At 38.3% G+C, this 18,164-nt stretch overlaps 1 protein-coding gene across 1 annotated transcript in view; it reads right to left on the bottom strand.

The window, feature by feature from the left end:
• PDE11A (phosphodiesterase 11A) overlaps positions 1–18,164 on the bottom strand; it is a 146,232-nt gene that overhangs the window by 70,733 nt on the left and 57,335 nt on the right. The window contains exons 3-5 of the mRNA XM_067298516.1: positions 9,973–10,062; positions 8,059–8,199; positions 4,897–4,961 (exon numbers count right to left, since the gene is read on the bottom strand). Of these exons, the coding sequence (XP_067154617.1) occupies positions 4,897–4,961; positions 8,059–8,199; positions 9,973–10,062 (296 nt within the window). The remainder of the gene's footprint in view (positions 1–4,896; positions 4,962–8,058; positions 8,200–9,972; positions 10,063–18,164) is intronic.

Below are 18,164 nucleotides of genomic sequence, written 5' to 3'. Positions count from 1 at the left end.
AGAAAATATTACAATCAATGTTGCTTTAAAGTCCAACATGTCTTATAGGCATAATCATATGAACAGTGCAATTGTTCACAGTTATTAATGGTTACTAAAAATTATTTACGGAACAGTAATTTGGTATTTATTGAAAAGGTACATCAAAAATTCTTTCCCTTTCACTATTCTTTCTTCTGAAAATAGCATTGGTCTACTGTGCAAATTAAATACAACATTCAGTAATGAAATGCAATTACATATGAATCAAGAGTGGGATTATCTTCCAGATTTCTGTAGGATATAGGCCTGCTCCCATTCTAAATAAGCAACCCATTCTAAATAATAATTTTTGTAGAGCTACCTGAAAGCATATACTTTTAGATTTTAATTTTTCAAATTAGTCTAATAATTTGGAGGTATTTTTAATTCATACTTGCTATGATTATCTGTCATGTGGAATGCCAATTGTTTGATTTTGGTCTGTAATTCTGGACCCAAGTGGCTGAAGAAGGGAACATGAAATAAGTCTTGGAATCAATAACATGTTGCAGCAGGAGGAGCCAGGTAGACATACCACACATGAATGTTTCCTTTTTCTCCTGGCTGAACTCATGCCGCAACTTCCGAGGGGCTACAAAGCTGTCAGTGAACCAGCATAAGACACCAGCATTATAGGCTTGACTCAGCACAATCTATCGCAGCTTCTGCAGAAAACTTAATGTCTGTACAGACTCTAAGGTCCTGCACCTCATCTAGTACACTTCTCACTGACTTATCGCAAACCTGTTCATGACCTTGGCAAGGGGTAGTTATTTATGCGTGAATAAATTAATTCATGTCATCTTAGTTTTGAGGAGAAATTTGATAATTTTCAATGCCTGAGAAACATCAGTTTAGAAAAAAGTTCCTCTGAGCAGCCATGGAGAAGACTACAATGGCTAGAAACTTCAGAGCAATGCACAGGAATGAAAGGATGCAAGTAGAATGGTTGGAGGACTCGATCAAGGTGAAAGGATTGATTTTTGTTGGCTGTATTCTTCTTCTGAAGACTAATTCATCTATGTCACTCATTTAAAAGAAAACTCAATATTCTTAGAAGACTATAAATAAAGATGATAATAATGATTTACATAAAGAAATCTCAGTGTATCAACTTTCATTTGGGATAAGAATTTTGAGCGAGTGTAGTAAATGTTATGCATATACTTTGACAGGAACCTATACTGAAACACAGTATTCTTGAACTAAGTATAAAAATTCATTTGTATAATTTAAGAATTATTTTAGGACATCAGTGTACTTGAGAAACAAAAAAATCTTTAAAGGTAGGATTTTCATTACAGATGCATACCTCTCAGTGCGTATCTTAGAAAAAAACAGCCATAAAATTGTAAGAGATACAAGATGTACAGCAAAGACTGAAATCTGAATAATATTATTATATGAGAGACTGTTTAAATCAGGACTGGATTATGTGTGTCAAGCATTTTAAGCAGCAAATTAATTCAAGTTAAATAAGACATAATTCAGGAAGAAGTTTTAAAAGTATGTTCTACTGTGTTGTCTACATTCCTAGTAAATGCTTTAATGCTTTAAAACTGCACTGTGGAGAGACGCACTCAACTTTCACTAGGAAGAAATATCAATGTTTAATTTTGATGTAAATTACAGCCAGCTGGCTCAGTCTCCATCCTCAGCAGCTCTGAACAAACAGAAGCTACTGTAAAAATCTCAAGCAACAATTTTTCCGTACTATGAAAAGCCTTGAATTCTGCTGGATTGATGCAGGCAACTTTACGCCACCTCCTCCCTGTCTTGCCTGTATAAGAGCAGGAGTAGCGAGCGCCAGACCGAAGACAAAAGCCAGCTCAAGGGTCTCTGGGGGTGCCGCAGGCCCCCTGCACCGATGCGCGCCTTGCGCCTCCCCCACAGCGCCCCGCTGTCCCTGGCAGAGATGGCAGGAGGTGTGTGCTGCAGTATGGGACCGTTACAGCCAACATGGTCACTGGTATCTTCGACCGTCTCTAAACAGTGACATGAACCCTCTCAACTCTCATATCAGAAGAGCAGAGAGATGCCTTAAAAAGCATAAATATACCCCTGACTGCAGTGTGATTGCAGCGCATGAGGCGATATCTGGGGGAGCACCAGTGTAGCTCGCCCAAGTGACAGTGAAACAGAGGTAGCCAGGATTTCAGCACTTTCTGTACCAGCCTAACTGGGAGGGAGCACGGGTACTTCCTCAGTGAGCAACCTACGCTGGGGCTGAGGCAGCTGACCTTTTCTCTGCCACTGACACTCAGGTGAGAGAACCGCGATCCCGGTGTGGCATCCACTGAGATGACTTCTTCTGGGCAGGAAAGACCACAGCAACTTCCCCCTAGCTCATATGCACCCAGAATACATCAGAAATGAATCCTTGAGACTTCTAAGATTAATGTGAATAAAATGAAGTGTTACATTTTTTCAAAGAGAGGACAAATTTAAGAGAGATTTGGCAAAACCATACTTGAAGAACAAAATGGCTGGCAAAAATGAGAGCATCAGTGTACCAACGTGAATGAGAGCTGAACTCAGTCATGGGGTGTGCTGGAAAGGGACAAATTACACACACAAATCCAAATGTGGTCTTGCAAAGTATTTCTTTACAACAAACAGAAAAGAAAAAAAGATATGAGTATTCATTGTAATATTTAGGGAATTATCAGGCAAACTGCTATTAGACAGAGATAAGAGGGTCAAAATAATAAGCAGATTTTTTCTAAAATCAAAAGAGAAAAAGTGTTAGGACATGGAAAGATATATTGTCCCTAAGCTTTTTTCTCTTTCAGATAAAACTTATACCTACAACCATTCGCAGCCTATAATCTCCCTGGTTTTCCACTAAAAATTCAAAGAAATATTATTTATCTTAACTGGAGTAATGATGAAGAAATGGCACTCATTGTGCCATTTTTATTCACATGAAACACCTCATGACTTTACATCAGTTGGGTCTGCAGAATCTAGAGTGAAAAGGGCACAACTCACTAGAAAAAAACCGCTCAAATGTCAAGGGCTCCAGGCATTATTCTGTATCCTAAATAACCTTTATTCTCCCACTATAGTGCCAATAACACAAGCTGTGCCTGTGCTAGATCCAAATGTGACATCATACCTGCCAGTCTAAACTTGATTTTTGTAAAACCAACTTTGTTCTCCACTGAAAGAAAAATGAAAGAAAAGCAACATATCTTTATACCAAGATATACAGAAATATAACTTTATAAATCTTACAAGACTGGCTACCCAGTTGCATATGTTTATCGATGTCTCTGAGTAAACTCAAGTGGACCACATGCAGAGCAGGCTACTACAAACTGCTTTTTGGTAACATGCTAATATAACTATGGTAACAAGAAATGAGCCAGCTTGGTTATCTTGACACCACTCTACATTGTGTTGACTAATCTGGCTACAGATCAAGTTTGTGAAAAACAGAAATAACAATTAACAACCCTTGATTCATATCCCTGTCCCTGAACAAAAGGAACATATTTTCACCCATTTAATTGAACCAGGAAAGAGCAATTGCTACCCTGAAGCTCTTTGTCAAAAGCAGTAACTTGTGATTCCCAGATGAATCAGCAGATTATTTATTCATATTTAAACTTTCATATTTTTTATCACTTGCTTTCCTTTTCCGCTTTGTCTCCCCAGTCCCATCTCTCTTCACTGGGGGATAGGGCACAGAGGAGATTCTGCTCTACTCCTGTCTTTCTGCATGGCCTGGACTCTGCTGATAGGTTGCACATCTTAAAAATAATGCTATCCATTTTCATAATGCTGTGAGATCTCTCCATGAAAAGCATTAAGAATTAAGAGTTATTGTAAACTGGTGCACAATGCACATATTCACCTTAATAGAGTAAGTGGTAGCTTCTTACCACACTGGAGGTGAAGAAGTACGAAAGAAGGCAAATTTTCCTTGAAGTATTTTTTTTAAAATACTACTGCTTAAAGGCCTTAGTTTAACTATGGAGAAGCACACAGTAATCTTCAAGCCTGCTAAGTTATTGATATCAGGATAGACAGAAAGTTAGGTTTATCATTACAGCAATGATTCTACATGGAAAATTCTAATTCAAAATCAGTATGAACTGATTTGCATGTAATATGTATATGATAATCACTGAGTTTCAGCCCTAGCAGATGAGAGAAACCTTTAAACAACAGCCCTGAATCTTCATCCACCACTTAGGTACGTAAGACTTTTTACATGAACCAGTTATATTACCTTGTAGAAACTAAGACAGTAACCCCACATGGAGAAAAAGCTCTTTGTACTACCTCTTACGGTTAGCTTTTTAATCAATGTTTAAGTACAGCTCCTGCTAAGCAAAATATATATATTTTTTGACTGTGCTCCCAGCCAAGATTTAGTCACAGGAACGCAACTTCTAGCAAATGAATATTCTCTGAGCTTTGTAGGCCTTCCAACTTGAGGACTAGAGCAAAAATCAAATCTTACTGGAAACCTTCCAACACAGCTGTAAGGAGGCATTTTGTAAGAGACCAACAAACAACAATCTAAAATAATTTTGTTATTTTTATTTCAGTACTAACCACGCAAAACAACATTTGCATGTTCTCCATGAAATCAACAATAAAAAGACAACAGTTGTTTCATGGTTTCTCCTCTGAGATACTGATACACAGTTAGTATGTAAATACCAATGTTAGCATGTGTGTTATTCAAGCCACACTGCACTGGAACTGAACAGGAGTTTTATCTGAGTAAGAGCTTTAGGCTCAGGCTCTTTAATCAAATCTACTCAAAGTTCCATATGAAAACATAACTAAGATCAAACAACTTTAAAACTACATGGGAAAAAAAAAAATCAATCCATCCCCATAGAAAACATGAGGGCTAACCTGTTCTCAGTATCGGCACTGCATTTTGGAGATAACAGTTCAAAGGACTTTGTGAATTTCACCACCTGTCACATAAAAAGAAAAAAGGAACTTAAAATTGTTATTAAAAATGCTACACAGATATGAAAACAGTAGTATAAGGTTCCTACATTTTTATGATTTTTTTATCCCATGATCTTAGAATAAAAATGTAATGTATATTCTCACAATGGAGAATTCATGTTGAAACTACGCTATTCACAATTCATAAACACGCAATATCAAATCAAATCATATTTTTAAGCCTCCTTCATGAAACTTTGTTGCAACAGTATGTTTTCCTTCAAAGGACTTTGGAACATAAATTATGGAACTTTATTTTCCTGTATTAAAAAAATGAAGTTATGGATAAATAGAAATATGTATTTACAGTACTAATAGTAATCAATTTTCCTTGAATGTGTGGTATCGGCATATCTGTCAACAGCACGCGTACGTGTAAGACTGGTTGATGTGACACAGAAACCAGCTAAGGTTTTTGGATGCTAAGGTGATTCCCTATCTTCCACTTCAAATCTGCATTATAAAATGTTTTCATGTGATGTACAAATGATGAACATTTTAGATATGGTTCAAAATTGAGTAATCCTATGCAGATATATTTTGATATATAGATTAATCCCCAAAATAGGCAGAATCAGGAAACTAACTGTAAATTATTGAATTGTAAATTGTATTGTACTGTAAAATATTGTAAATTGTAAAAATGCCCAGGTGGGTGGCAAGATGCTATTCTCCTACTCCAAATTAAAGAAGAAAAAGAAATGATGTTGACCCTTTTTAGGCTTAACTGAATACCTCAGCTGCCCATATTTCAGGATTTGGTCTAGAGTAATGAGGCCTGAGGCCTCATTGCCTGGGGTCTGGAAAAAACCTCTCTGCTCAAAGGTAGAAATAATACTAATAGCAGAAAAAATGAAATAAATGATGCCACCCATAACCTACTACCAAAATAATGTACTCTTCTATAAAAATAAAAATCATATTATACTTGCAGCCATAATAATGTTCTGTAGAAACATAGTAGAATCACATCTTATAATTATAAAATCATTGTGGGGGGTCTAAAATGGGAAAATAAACCAGAAATATTAAAATTCTATAACAGACAATACATAAACGAAATACAAAGCTTGATCCTGCTTTTATGAATGCTAGTATAATTTAGGGCATACTCCACTAAAATGAATTAATTTCTATTAGTGTAAATGAAATGAGAATCATATCTTTCCTCCAGGAAACAAAGTAATGGTTTTTTTGCCCTACTCGCAGACACAGTGGCTTGTGATTGTCTCTCTGATAATCAGTTAGACACACAGCCCTACAACAAATAATCAATTACAGAGTCAGTGAATCCCAAGGCATTTGGAGAGGAAGAAAATGGTATTGCAAGTAACATTTTTTATCCTTCAACTATTTCTCCAATCAGTAGAAAGGCTGATAGTTTATTTGTGTTGAATAGCCTCAAAACACTAACAGGGGCTACAAATATAGTCACTTACTTTGTTAATAATAATGATAATCATAACAACAACGTTAAAGATTCTTAAAGAAACTCTCAATACCCTATGAATGGCAGTGTTACACAGTCCCAGTAAAAGCCCATGTCAAAATGGTGCATGAAATCTAACTCTTGACAAATACTTTCATATAGCTTACCTCAATGTGTTCACTTAACTGAGCTTTGCAACAAAATAATTATTCCTTGCTCAAGTGGACAGAGCAACTGGAAAATAACAAGCCTGCTTCAACAATGCTGAAAGTCATGTTTTCACTTCACTTGCTCAATGCAAAAGTTTGCTCCTAAACCAAGAACAAATAAGCGACTATCTAGACATTTGTATTTAAATGTCTTTTTCAGTGGATTTTCTGTCACCTCAGGGAACAATTACTAGGTCAAAATAACAAGAGAACTGATCTTTTCACAGCATTTTCATCATTTAGGAACTGAGACCAGTTCTCATTATTTAGTTTGCAGAGTATTTCCCAAAGGTATTAAAGGAACTTGTTAAAATGTGCAAACATAAATATAGCTGCTCCCAGTCATACTCCACCAATAGCTAGAGTGAACAGAAATCTTTCAGGAAGAAGCAAATCCCATGCAGCACTAGTCACCAGAAGCTGTGGAGAAAATTCACTGTGTTACAGGTTCAACCCTTACTGTCTTGTTTTTCATTCACAATAAAATACTGGATTTCACACGAAACATTCATGAGACGAGTTCACAAGCTGACCACTATGAAAACACGGATTAGATTGCTGTAAAGCTGAGTTGCTGAATATACAGGATATGGTCACGTAAGAATGCCTTGATGAGTTTACTTTTATCTGTTATTTCTGAGGGGCCAGTAATCTGATTAAAGATTTTTATGTGAAACCAAAATGTTACATACTAGAATAGAAACTACATCAGTATTTCAGTGTGCTACATTTAAACAGTAACAGATGCAAAAGTATGAACACTGTAGAAATAATAACAAAGGTGGCTGATGATTATTGAAAAGTATACTGAAAAGATTAGTTCTAAAAATAAGCATTAAAGATTTGTTGATGATGCAACTGTTTTGGTTCTGAAACCACCTGCAAGCAACACTGATTTTATATGGCATTAGCCTGAAAATGTTAGCAAGGTTGTAAGTTCCAGGTAAATATAACTGAAGCTACAGAAAGGATATTTCTTTCCTTCTAGTGGCTATATTGCAAAAGAAAGGAACCTAGAAAATAAATATTTGATAACAAATCAGGTAATTTTTCTATTTTGAGCTGACCAGAGGAGCACCTTGTTTCTCACTTAAGCTGTCCCTAGCTGCGTTGTAAGCACTAATTGCATCACACAGGCAATCAAGAAGCACAGGTCATCAGCTGGATCACACCACTGCTAATCAGATCCAGCAGGAACTTACAGACATCCCATTAAATGCCTCTAAATAAGCAAAATGAATCATAAAGATAAGTTCCAGTTTCCCTTTAAAAAGCAATGTTGATTAAAATTTGACCTGTACGGCTGAAAGAACACTCAGTGTCCAATACTTACACATGACATGTGACAGCTTCCCCACAATAAAAACAGCTGTTAAACCACTCATATATTAGCACTTCTGTAAAATGTGAAGACACACTTACTGGTGATTCAATATCTTCCAGAAGTAACACTGAGCATCGTTCACACTTCAGCAGAGTCTGGGCCCGATGCATAATTTTCTTGACAATTTTCTCTAAGTCAGTCTGTTCCTCAAAGAGATCATTCACTACTTCCAACAAAGCCTGTATACAAGGACAGAAGACTCTTGTATTGGTTGCAGAAGTAATAAATAAATGGAGCATTGCAAAGGAGGGGTAATCTTTGGGCTTGATTTTAATATAAGTGATCCATTGAAATCTTCATTCAAATAAAGTTCTTAATGATTATGGCAACAGCATCCGTGTGTGTTTGTGTGTGTGCATGGGGGGTTAGCCTGAGAAAGAAATGGAAGTCAGCATTTATAAGCTCAACACTGGGCACAATTCTAGCAAACAATGGGAGTCTTTCAAATTATTTCATTGTGATCCAAACACAAAACGTCACCATTAGTGTCCAGGTTGATAAGGAGGGCAAAATACTGGCTTGTCCATAACGTGTTACTTACTAACTATTTTCAACCATGGACTACCCAAAGCTAAAGACCACTGACTGCTCTGGTATGCCACAAAGTACAGGTCACCATATAGCTGTCAAACGGCAATGACATTTGTTATGCCTTCCACGGCTGAAGTAACAAGAATGAAGAGTCTGTATCTCTAATCCAATCTTCTGAGGTGCCCACTCTCCAGAATTTACCATTTTCTAATGAAGAATGAGAATGTCCTTAATATTTTTCTGCTGAATGCCTCCCTCAGAAGATTAAATGTTGATCCCTCCAAAGTCTGTCAGCGTTCCCTGAAGGCTGAGAGTCTGTAGCAAATTTTAAGTCTCTGAGTAGTCAAACAATTATTTTGTTTTAACATCAAATGAATAAAAAAATCTTCGGCAGAAAAATATTTCTTCCATTCCACCCCTAACCCCCACCCTGAAATATAGTGGTCTGTAAACAGTCTTAGACAGAAGACAAGGTAAAAAACTTCATGACCATCAAATCTATGCACTGTACTCCTAAATTATTAGGAAGGACTATTCTTAGTTTTTGAAACAGTGGAGGGCACTAGCTTCTATACACGGAAGGCACCAAAATCCTGAATCTGAAAATGTCAGTGTTGTGTACACAGAGGCCAAGACAGCGAGCAGTTAGCTTCTACCCACCTACCCACTGTAGTTTGCCAGGTTATGAAGGAAGAGTAATTAGACACTACAGATGGCAGTTCTGCTGAAGTTTTGGTGAGATACGATACGTAATAACAAAAGTAATACCTGTCATTGCAGGAAAGATGATTAAAAGAAAAATCCAAGAATTAGAGAAAAAAAACCCAAACCCCTCCAATGCTCCATTTTATTTCAAAAAAAAAAAGCTCTCTGAGAAGTAAATGGCATGTGAGCTCAGTATTATTTTCACTTCTTTGCGGCCACCTGCCCCAACTCATGCATGGCATCAGCAATCATGAGTAATGTAACTATGCAGACGCATGCTGTCAAAGCCTTTCACGTACAGGGTTTTTGCTTGCTTACTTTTAGAAAGATAGATCCACATTATTTGCACATGAATATTACAAATCCAGGATGCTAGAAGTTTGATCTTTCTGGAATTTTAAGAGATTTTGAATCTGTGGCCATGTAACTCTTTCTACTGCACAGTCTATCTTACAAACACAATTGTCTCAGTGCTATAAAACAAGAAGTTGACATCAGAAAACAACAGCTACCACTAAGAGCATATTTACCTCCTACCTTCTCCGTTTGCTGCCTGAATCAAGTGCACTGTCTGTTGTAAATGTGTTGTTTTAAAATGAAACATACTTAATTAAAAATGTCTGCTTAACAAATATGTACGCAGAGCTGGAATCTGAAGGGATGGGGGGGGAAAAAAAAAGTGTTCCATATTGGTCCAATATACATTTTTTACTTACCCTGCTTCTGTCATATTCCTTCCTTGAAGCTGCAAATAACTGGGCGTTAGATATGGCAATCCCACAAAACGGGAGGTACATCTGCATCACCTAGTATCAAAAGAAACTCCCAGTCATTAAAAACAAGTGCAATTAGATACTCTCATTTTTAGCAATGAGACGCAACTTAGGTGGCATTTCACTGGAAAATCTCAGCCCACTCATTCTTCAGCAGAACATGAAACAAAGCAAAAATATCATGGACAAAGCATATAAAATGGATGGAACAGATAGAATAGGAAGGAGAGAACAAACACATTTGAGTTTGCAGATCCCAGCAACAAGGTTCTTCAATGATTTGTCAAGAAAATTTCAAAGATTCTCAGTAATTTAATATTCTCATATAATAATTTAATATAAAAATTCTCAGTAACTTAATAATTACTGTAGGCACTGCACCTTCTTCAGTAAAAGGATTCTTTTTAATCTTTCTAGACTGCTTCTGTTCTAAGACCTAAAGTAAATAATAACAGAGAATGGCAAGCTTGAGGCAGAGTCACATTCCTGCTGATTTCTTATTTTGCAGAATATGAGCACAGTGGACCATGGCACATCAATCTGAAACTACTGATCAGAAAGCTGATTGTCTTCTCAAGGAGAAAAAAGAGGGGGTTAAAGAACATGCTTGAGAAAGCACAACAGAAGAGAGAAGAAAGGTAAATTAAGTTGAAATGAATGAAGAGGGGAAGAATTTACAACCTTCATATTCATCTAAACATCTGGGGGACCAAACTGGGCCTTAAGGAATGCATCACTATGCATCAAGACAGACAGAGATTGGGGAGGAGGGACTAGTAAAATATTTTGAGAGGCACAAGCTGACCATACGTTAGGCTGGCTCTTTGTGTGAAATAAACTATTCTAGTCACATATTTGATTACCTATAGGACAGTAGGCAAGGCACTTTCACAAGGACAGGAGGGGACTGAAGTCCAACAATATTAGCATTTTTAAGCTACATACTGATAACAAGCCTGTAACATATGGTCCAAGGTTAGGTTTTGGAGACATTAAGCAAATTTTGTATGGGCTGACATTTGCAAAGTCAGTGAGAGTTGAGGGCACTCTGCCATTTACGGAGCCAGCTCTTCTGTGCGTCTGCGGTGATACAGGAGGAGAAAAGCTAATCAGGTGATTAGTGGAATATTTGAGAAGGTAGATAGAAAAAGCTTCAATCCATTTTGATGTCTTTGGATGAAACACTTCATGATATGCACTGAAATAAACATCAGCAACAAGAGAACTTACTGGCCCTAGAAGATGACAAAAAGGTTAATGTCACAGTGTCAGCCTTGTTTATGAAGTAAAGGCTTAATAAAAATAACAAGCTCCTGGAAAAGTAGGTTGAAATCTTGGCATCTTAGAGAAGCTCCCACAACGTATGGAGCTACACAGAAGTCACAACAACAGTAAAACTTTGGATTTGGCAGGCTTGATTTTACATCAGAGAGAGCCTGATAATGTTTGCTTGTCCGTGTAGCAGCAACTTTTGAACACTGCATCTAATCAGTTCAAGAATTTCTGAGAATATTCTGGGTAATTCTAGGCCTAATAAGGATGGTAACAGTAAAACCAAAATCACTAGAAAGCCTGATTTCCACAGTAAGTTAACTGCGTGCTACTGACAAGCCCTCAGAGGTTGCTTAGGTGGTCCTCCCTCCCTCCCTCTGTGTGGTCTGTAGGTGCAATCCCACACCGGTGGTGTGAGCAAACAGCAGAGGAACCATGGGCCAGGAACGAGCTGCTGCAGGGTGCTGGTGAACCACGGGGGCAGGAACAGCCCAGCGGTGGCTGCTTCCCCTCAGAGGCCATCGCTGCAGTAGGAGAGATGCCGAGATTGGCACCTTCGGTGCCATGCCTGCCTCAGGAAAGTTACTCACGTTTGCACCATTGAACGTGCTCGAAGAGATCCCAGATGCCTCTGCCGGCAGAGTTGCCTGGGCACCGCCGGGGAGGCGGGGGGCGTCTGTCTGAACCTGGCCAAAGCCAGGGTGGAGGAAGGTGGATGTGCAGGGTGTGACATGGCAACAGGCAACATGGCATATAGGCAGTTTGTGAGGGCAATGGGCAGGATTACCATGGAGAATACTCAACTGTTTTTCCACCGATAGAGGCCATTTTCTGTCCTTTGAGCAATTCTGAGATTTTGGCCGGGGAGGGGGGAACCAAAACCACCTTCATCCTTTACTGATAACTGCACAAGAAAGTGTATGATCTGAAAACAATTTCAGCTGGTCCACTGAAGCATATCATTCTGATCTTTAAAACAATTTAATCGTTTTTAGTATCTCCATCATTATCATCATATGCTAGGTGTGTGACCTCCTCTTTTTCTGGTATAAAAGAAATTCAGTTTCTAAATGGAAAGTCCTTTTGAATCTTAAAAGAATGCTGCAGCAGCTAACCTTTCTTCTCAAACATTTTCAACTGCAAGATCCACTGTGAACAATCCTCTTCCGTAAGAATTTTTGACTTTGAGGAACAGGCATTTTCCTTTGAAATTCCATTCAATTAGAAAATTACTGCCAATCCAGAACAGGGGGCTATTGAGACTATCCAAGCAAAAAAAAGAATTTTAAGCATTCAAAAGAACCAAAACACTGCTGCAACTGCTATTCTATGTTATCTTCCTTAAATGTCTATTGGTCCCATGTCATTTAATTTGTCTTTGCCTAAAGACAAGCTTTCTAAGACGATCTTCAGATCCTCTGAATTTTGCACCTTCACAGCTACCATTCTGCCAGAGTAACTGCAGCTTTTAAGGATACACACAATACACCTGCACTGCTAATTCACAAACACTTTACTTTTGTCCTCTTGCACCATGGTTCCCTCTAAAGGAGAACGGCAAATACTAGACTCAGCAAAGACTTGATCTTTGTGGAGAGCCAGTAATTAAGCTCGTCAAAAACTGCACCACTTCGGTAGGAAAGAAATGAAAAGTAAGAGTGTAAAAAATCCCCGAGGGGGGATAATTCTTTATAATAAGAATTTCCCTGAGAGAATTTGCATATTTCAGTTTACATTTTATTTTCAAAATGAAACAAAATCCTATTTTAACTTGTAATAGCACTAAATGCCATAGCCAACTAAGAGATGCAGAGCAGAAGAACTTGCATCTGAGAAAAATCTGACCTTTAATGTAATTTTAAGTATGATACTGAGACTGAATAAGTTTTCACTTGTATAAATACTAGAGACTAACGTAAAAACTAATCCTGCCCCCATACTGGAACCTCTTGTCCCAAAAGTAATGTGACATCATGGCAATGGAAAGTATTTGAGAAGCTTGTGAACCTTCAACCATCACAAAAAAAGCTTGCAAAGATTACTTTTTTAGCAAAAAGAAAATACAGTTTTGTGATATTGAAAAACACTACCCAGACTGCAAGGCACTGACTCTGTATGGAAATTTACATCCATAAAACACTGCTTTGTAAAATGCCCCAAGTCTGGAAAGCTGTTGACTTACATCCTGCCTTTCATTACCTGAACTAATTGTGTAAGGTCCAGTGCAATTAACAACTGGTCACCAAGTATCAAGCTGTTTACCTGATAGAATAGTTAGGACTTATCAGTAGAATAAATGAATAAATGTCCACAGTTATTAAGGGGTGGGAAAAAAAAATCAACCGTCAGGTGGAGAGGAACCACCCTTTAATAATAAATAAATCAGTTATCCCAGTCTACAAAAGAACAATTGACAAACCAAAAGCCTCCTGACGTTCCTCTTCTGTACCTTCTGATCTGCAAGGACAACTGCTGCTTAAACAGCCTTTGGCAAATTGTAATACTGAAAGAAATGAAGAATAAAGGCATCTCTAACAGTAACTGAATTTCAAATAAGCTTTTTATTCCGGAATTACAGAACGAAGTAGAAAGCAGTTATCACATTTTGACTTCAAATTGCTAAATTAAATCTGCAGTACTCAAGACTGCTTCCTGGTTTATATTGTAATATTTTAAGAGAAAAGAGATCTTTACAAGCACCTCCAGCATGTTGACACTAAGGCAATCGACACTCCACACCAATAAGAGTTAAGCAATATGTTACTTCGTATCTGTCTGGCCACTTACTGTAAGCAGCTGATACTGCTGTGCCAGGTGCACTTCAGGGGTCTTCTCTCCAAAGGGAACATAAGCAAAGAGTTGTGGAAACAGTACATATCACCATTAACTGGATACTTCATTTTTCCCTCCTTTTAAGTGATAGGTATATAATTACAGATCCTCTGGGGCTCCAAGGTAAAAGAGTACTGCATCACTGAACCATAATACACTGTAATTCTATTGCTACCATTTCTCCTTAAACAGAAGCATCTAATTTATAAAACAAAACATAAAGCACAGTTCATTTTTTAACATTTGAATTCTCCAGCATGGAAATACTTTGGTAATAAAATACTGATTGTTGGTAACCATAAGTAAATCAGGCAGGAAGAACACACTGTATGTGTGTATAAGGAGAGAGCCTGTGCTTGGTCATAGATACACTGCTAAGCAGCAGATGATGGGAAAGGACACAGATATAAATTACATGGTTATTTTAATTTGCTCAGTGAGACAGGATCTTGTTAAGAAGGAGCTGTCTCCTTCCCTGTCTGCTGCTCTTTCTGCAGCACTGAACAGGCCAGGACAGCCTCTCTCTACCAGTCAAGGTCTGTGCAGGTTTTAATGACCAGTTTTATTACACAATAAACCCTACCTGATGCTGGACCTTGCAAAGCAGCCACTGAACACTGCTTGGGTAAGCAGCATGCTTCCATTAGACCAATGCACAAAATACTCTGGTGAATCCCCTGGAAAAACTACAGCTGATATACCCTTCCAAAAGACATAAAACAATTTCCCCTTCCTATATTGAAGGCCAGTTTTTAAAAACAAATTTGAAGCAAAATGGAGTATATCTGAAGGGAAATTTCTTTCCATATCTAATTTTCACTAATGACAGCAAGAAAGCCAGCAGATTTATTAAACAATGCAAATTGCTGGGAAAGCAAATAAGCATAATATGAAAACATCAGGCACAGAGCTTTAGCAGATACACCTTCTTTGTTTATTTCGGCAAACAGATTAGGTGTAACAATTCATCATGCTACCTCACAGTATATTAACAAATGAATCAAACAGCAAATATGTAATAGTATATTTTAGAAAAATAATATTCAGCTAATCTAATGAATATGCAGAGATGTTGGAAGAGACCATCATTTGTTTTGGTGCCAACTATAAGGCATTCAGATAAGATAAATGCAAGTTAGCAAGATTATACTTTGAATTACTTGGCATATAGGGTCTAGGTAGCTGGACGTGGTTTCTTCTACCTAACCCTCCAACAGCAGGTACATCGTCCTTGGGTAGTGACCATACTCACCTCATAAATTCACAGCGGCATGCAAAAGCTAAAAAGCTGTGCTCACTTAGAAACTGTTCAATGTTTTTTATCAGGGTAGGAAACCTATACAAAAAAGATGAAGTGATGAGCCCCAATTCAATAACTCATCCTCCTCGCTTCTAAATTCTATTATTTTATTATAGGATTATGTTATGTTAGGTACTGAAACACAACTACCATGAGAACAAGCAGAATAAGTACTAGAAGCCGCAATATTCAATTATGCGGCCATTCAAATTTTCAACTAAGGGCTGAAGATGATGTATCCTCTCCGCAAAACTAAAACAGTGAGATCAAATGATTGTGCTGACCATAGTTACTTCCTCCTTCCTGCAGAAATATAAACACCTGTTGCTTAGTATCTTCATATATACAAACATTAGACCTTTAAATCCACAAATAAGTATCTAAGCAGTAGCTGGACATTCAGAAGTACAAAGCACTCCCAAATTCCACTGGGGTAACTGCTAAGACAAGAAAGCGGCAAATAAACCTGCACCTGTCTCATTGCTTTTTATGGTCGCAGTTCTGAAATCCAGATGAAGCACACCAGTTCACCCTCCAAATTTCAGAGGACAATCTTTCATGTTTCCCACTGCTCATTACCACAATTTCACAGGCCAAAAGGTGCATACTCTGTTCCACAATAATTTCATACACGATATAAATCTTTTTGTCACAGAAGCAGGCAGGAGCAGTCCTCTGCCTAAGCTCTTTCTGCTGAGTGCCTGGCTCAGGGGATACCTACCGCCTTTACCTTCGGCTCGGCCTGGCAGCACGGTGCCTTACTAACCTGCAAACCCTTCTCTCTGCTGCCCAAGTCGGCACTGTCGTGGGAGCCTGCTGGCTTCTACTTTCACAGTACAAAAGAAGGCTGTTTTCTAGAACTGGGTGTCTCATGGGAAATTATCTAAGTTTGGAAATTTTCACCTCAAAAGAAGAAGGTACAAAAGCCTTTAGCTTCCTAACCTTGGTGGTGTTTTATCCTCACAAACAGTACAAGCAGCACATCACCACAAAACAGTTAAAAATACTACTTTTCTTATCCTGCATAGGAATGCAGGCTTTAATTGCAATATCTCAGTATGTCTTTTGATTTTTTTTCGTGGCATATAATGATATAAGCAATGAAGCTGCAAGATTGTAGACCTGCAATGCAGAAAGTTATTAGCTAATTGTAAAAGACAGCCAGTGCTGCAACGGCCGCACACTGCAGAAGTAAAATGTTAACTTCACTCTTGCTGGCTGGAAAGCAGTGCTGAGCTCAGCTTCAGCTAAATGAGTCGACATTTACCCTGTCTCCCCAGCAGGCGTTTTAGCCCATGCTACGCACTCTCCTGGCATGGCTTAGATAGCACCCGGTACCATAACTACCTGGTAGATATAGCCTAACTCACGGCTACCAATGTACTTCAAGCATCCCCCTGCCTGTGGCTGCAAAAGACACCAATTTTGATGTCTGATGGAAGTAAGGTGCCTCTCAGCAAGACTGGCGTACTCAAACTGGCATAAACTCTGAGTTAACCTCTCAGTAGATTGTTGTCTGGTTCAACTGTTGTCCTTAGTGACAGCAGGAGCCACTTTGCCTTAGACATCTTGCTATGTCCCCTTGGCAAGGTTGTGGGGGAAGGGAAGTGGTACAGGCTTCCTAGAAAGAGAAAAAATTGTTTTTTTTTTTTTAAGTAAAGATTTTTGCAATAGTTTGTCATCATTGTGAATTATGAATGTTTTATGAACATACTTAAAACCAAGTCAGGGAAGCCAGCTGCCCCTTTAAACACTTCCTGAATTGCTAAAAATAGGTTCAGTGAATGAAATATTTTACTGAATTCTAAAAACAAGAAACCAAAATCAATTGCAAAATGGTTAAGCACAACTACTCCTCCAAATTCCATTACATTCTGCCAGCTGTGCAGTGTGTGGCAGCCTCAGCCGCTGTCAGGTCTCTGATAAAATCTGATCATAACCTAGGTTTGCAATTCCCAGAAAGATTGTCCAAAATTATTTTTCCACCCCACCTATAGACCAAACCATTGCTTTGCAGAGACACCCCATGAATTATGGGCGTGCAAGCTGGGCACATAACTCCTACTTACATCACTGAACCTACAGAGGCTCCTAGTCCAATTTTCTACTAGCTCTAATGCTTTTTTTTTTTAATTGTCATTTGTGTGCGGTTAATATTTACACAGTGCTGTAAAAATGCACTAATGCTCACAAATAAAAGGCAACATCTTTGCTCTGTAAAGCTATCTGAACTGTGGAAGTTTTTGGTGGCTGCAAAGAGCCTAAAAACGACCGTGGGCACATTTCTTCAGCACAGACCCTGCGCTTGGCTGCCTCATATAATTACTGGCACACATTCAAACTATGTAATTGCTTCATCAGGCAGACTACAACACACATCTCCTGTAGGAAGAGACTTACTACAGTTTTTAAAAGTGTCTCCTGTATAGGTCACTGTCCTCAGGAGCCATGATACTGGGAGACTACTGTGCACAGAGCAGAAGAGCAGGAAAGGGCACGAGCACAACTTTCACAGGTTCAGCCTCAGCCTCTGACCCTCTTCTGGCCTTCCTCACTGCTCTCCAGTCGCTACAGCACAAAATCCGTCTTTTCTCTTTTCTATTACGTGTCTAAGATCTTATGGGAAAACAAATAAACACATCAAATTTGATTTATAAAAACAGACTTATAAAATTGTTCATACCGTCAGAACTACACACATCTACTAATCCTATTTTATTCTTGCCTCAGT

This window comes from Apteryx mantelli, chromosome 6 (assembly GCF_036417845.1).
Source record: "Apteryx mantelli isolate bAptMan1 chromosome 6, bAptMan1.hap1, whole genome shotgun sequence".
NCBI lineage: Eukaryota > Metazoa > Chordata > Aves > Apterygiformes > Apterygidae > Apteryx > Apteryx mantelli.
Note: the sequence above shows the minus strand (reverse complement) of the source record. Positions and strands in the feature narration are given on the sequence as shown.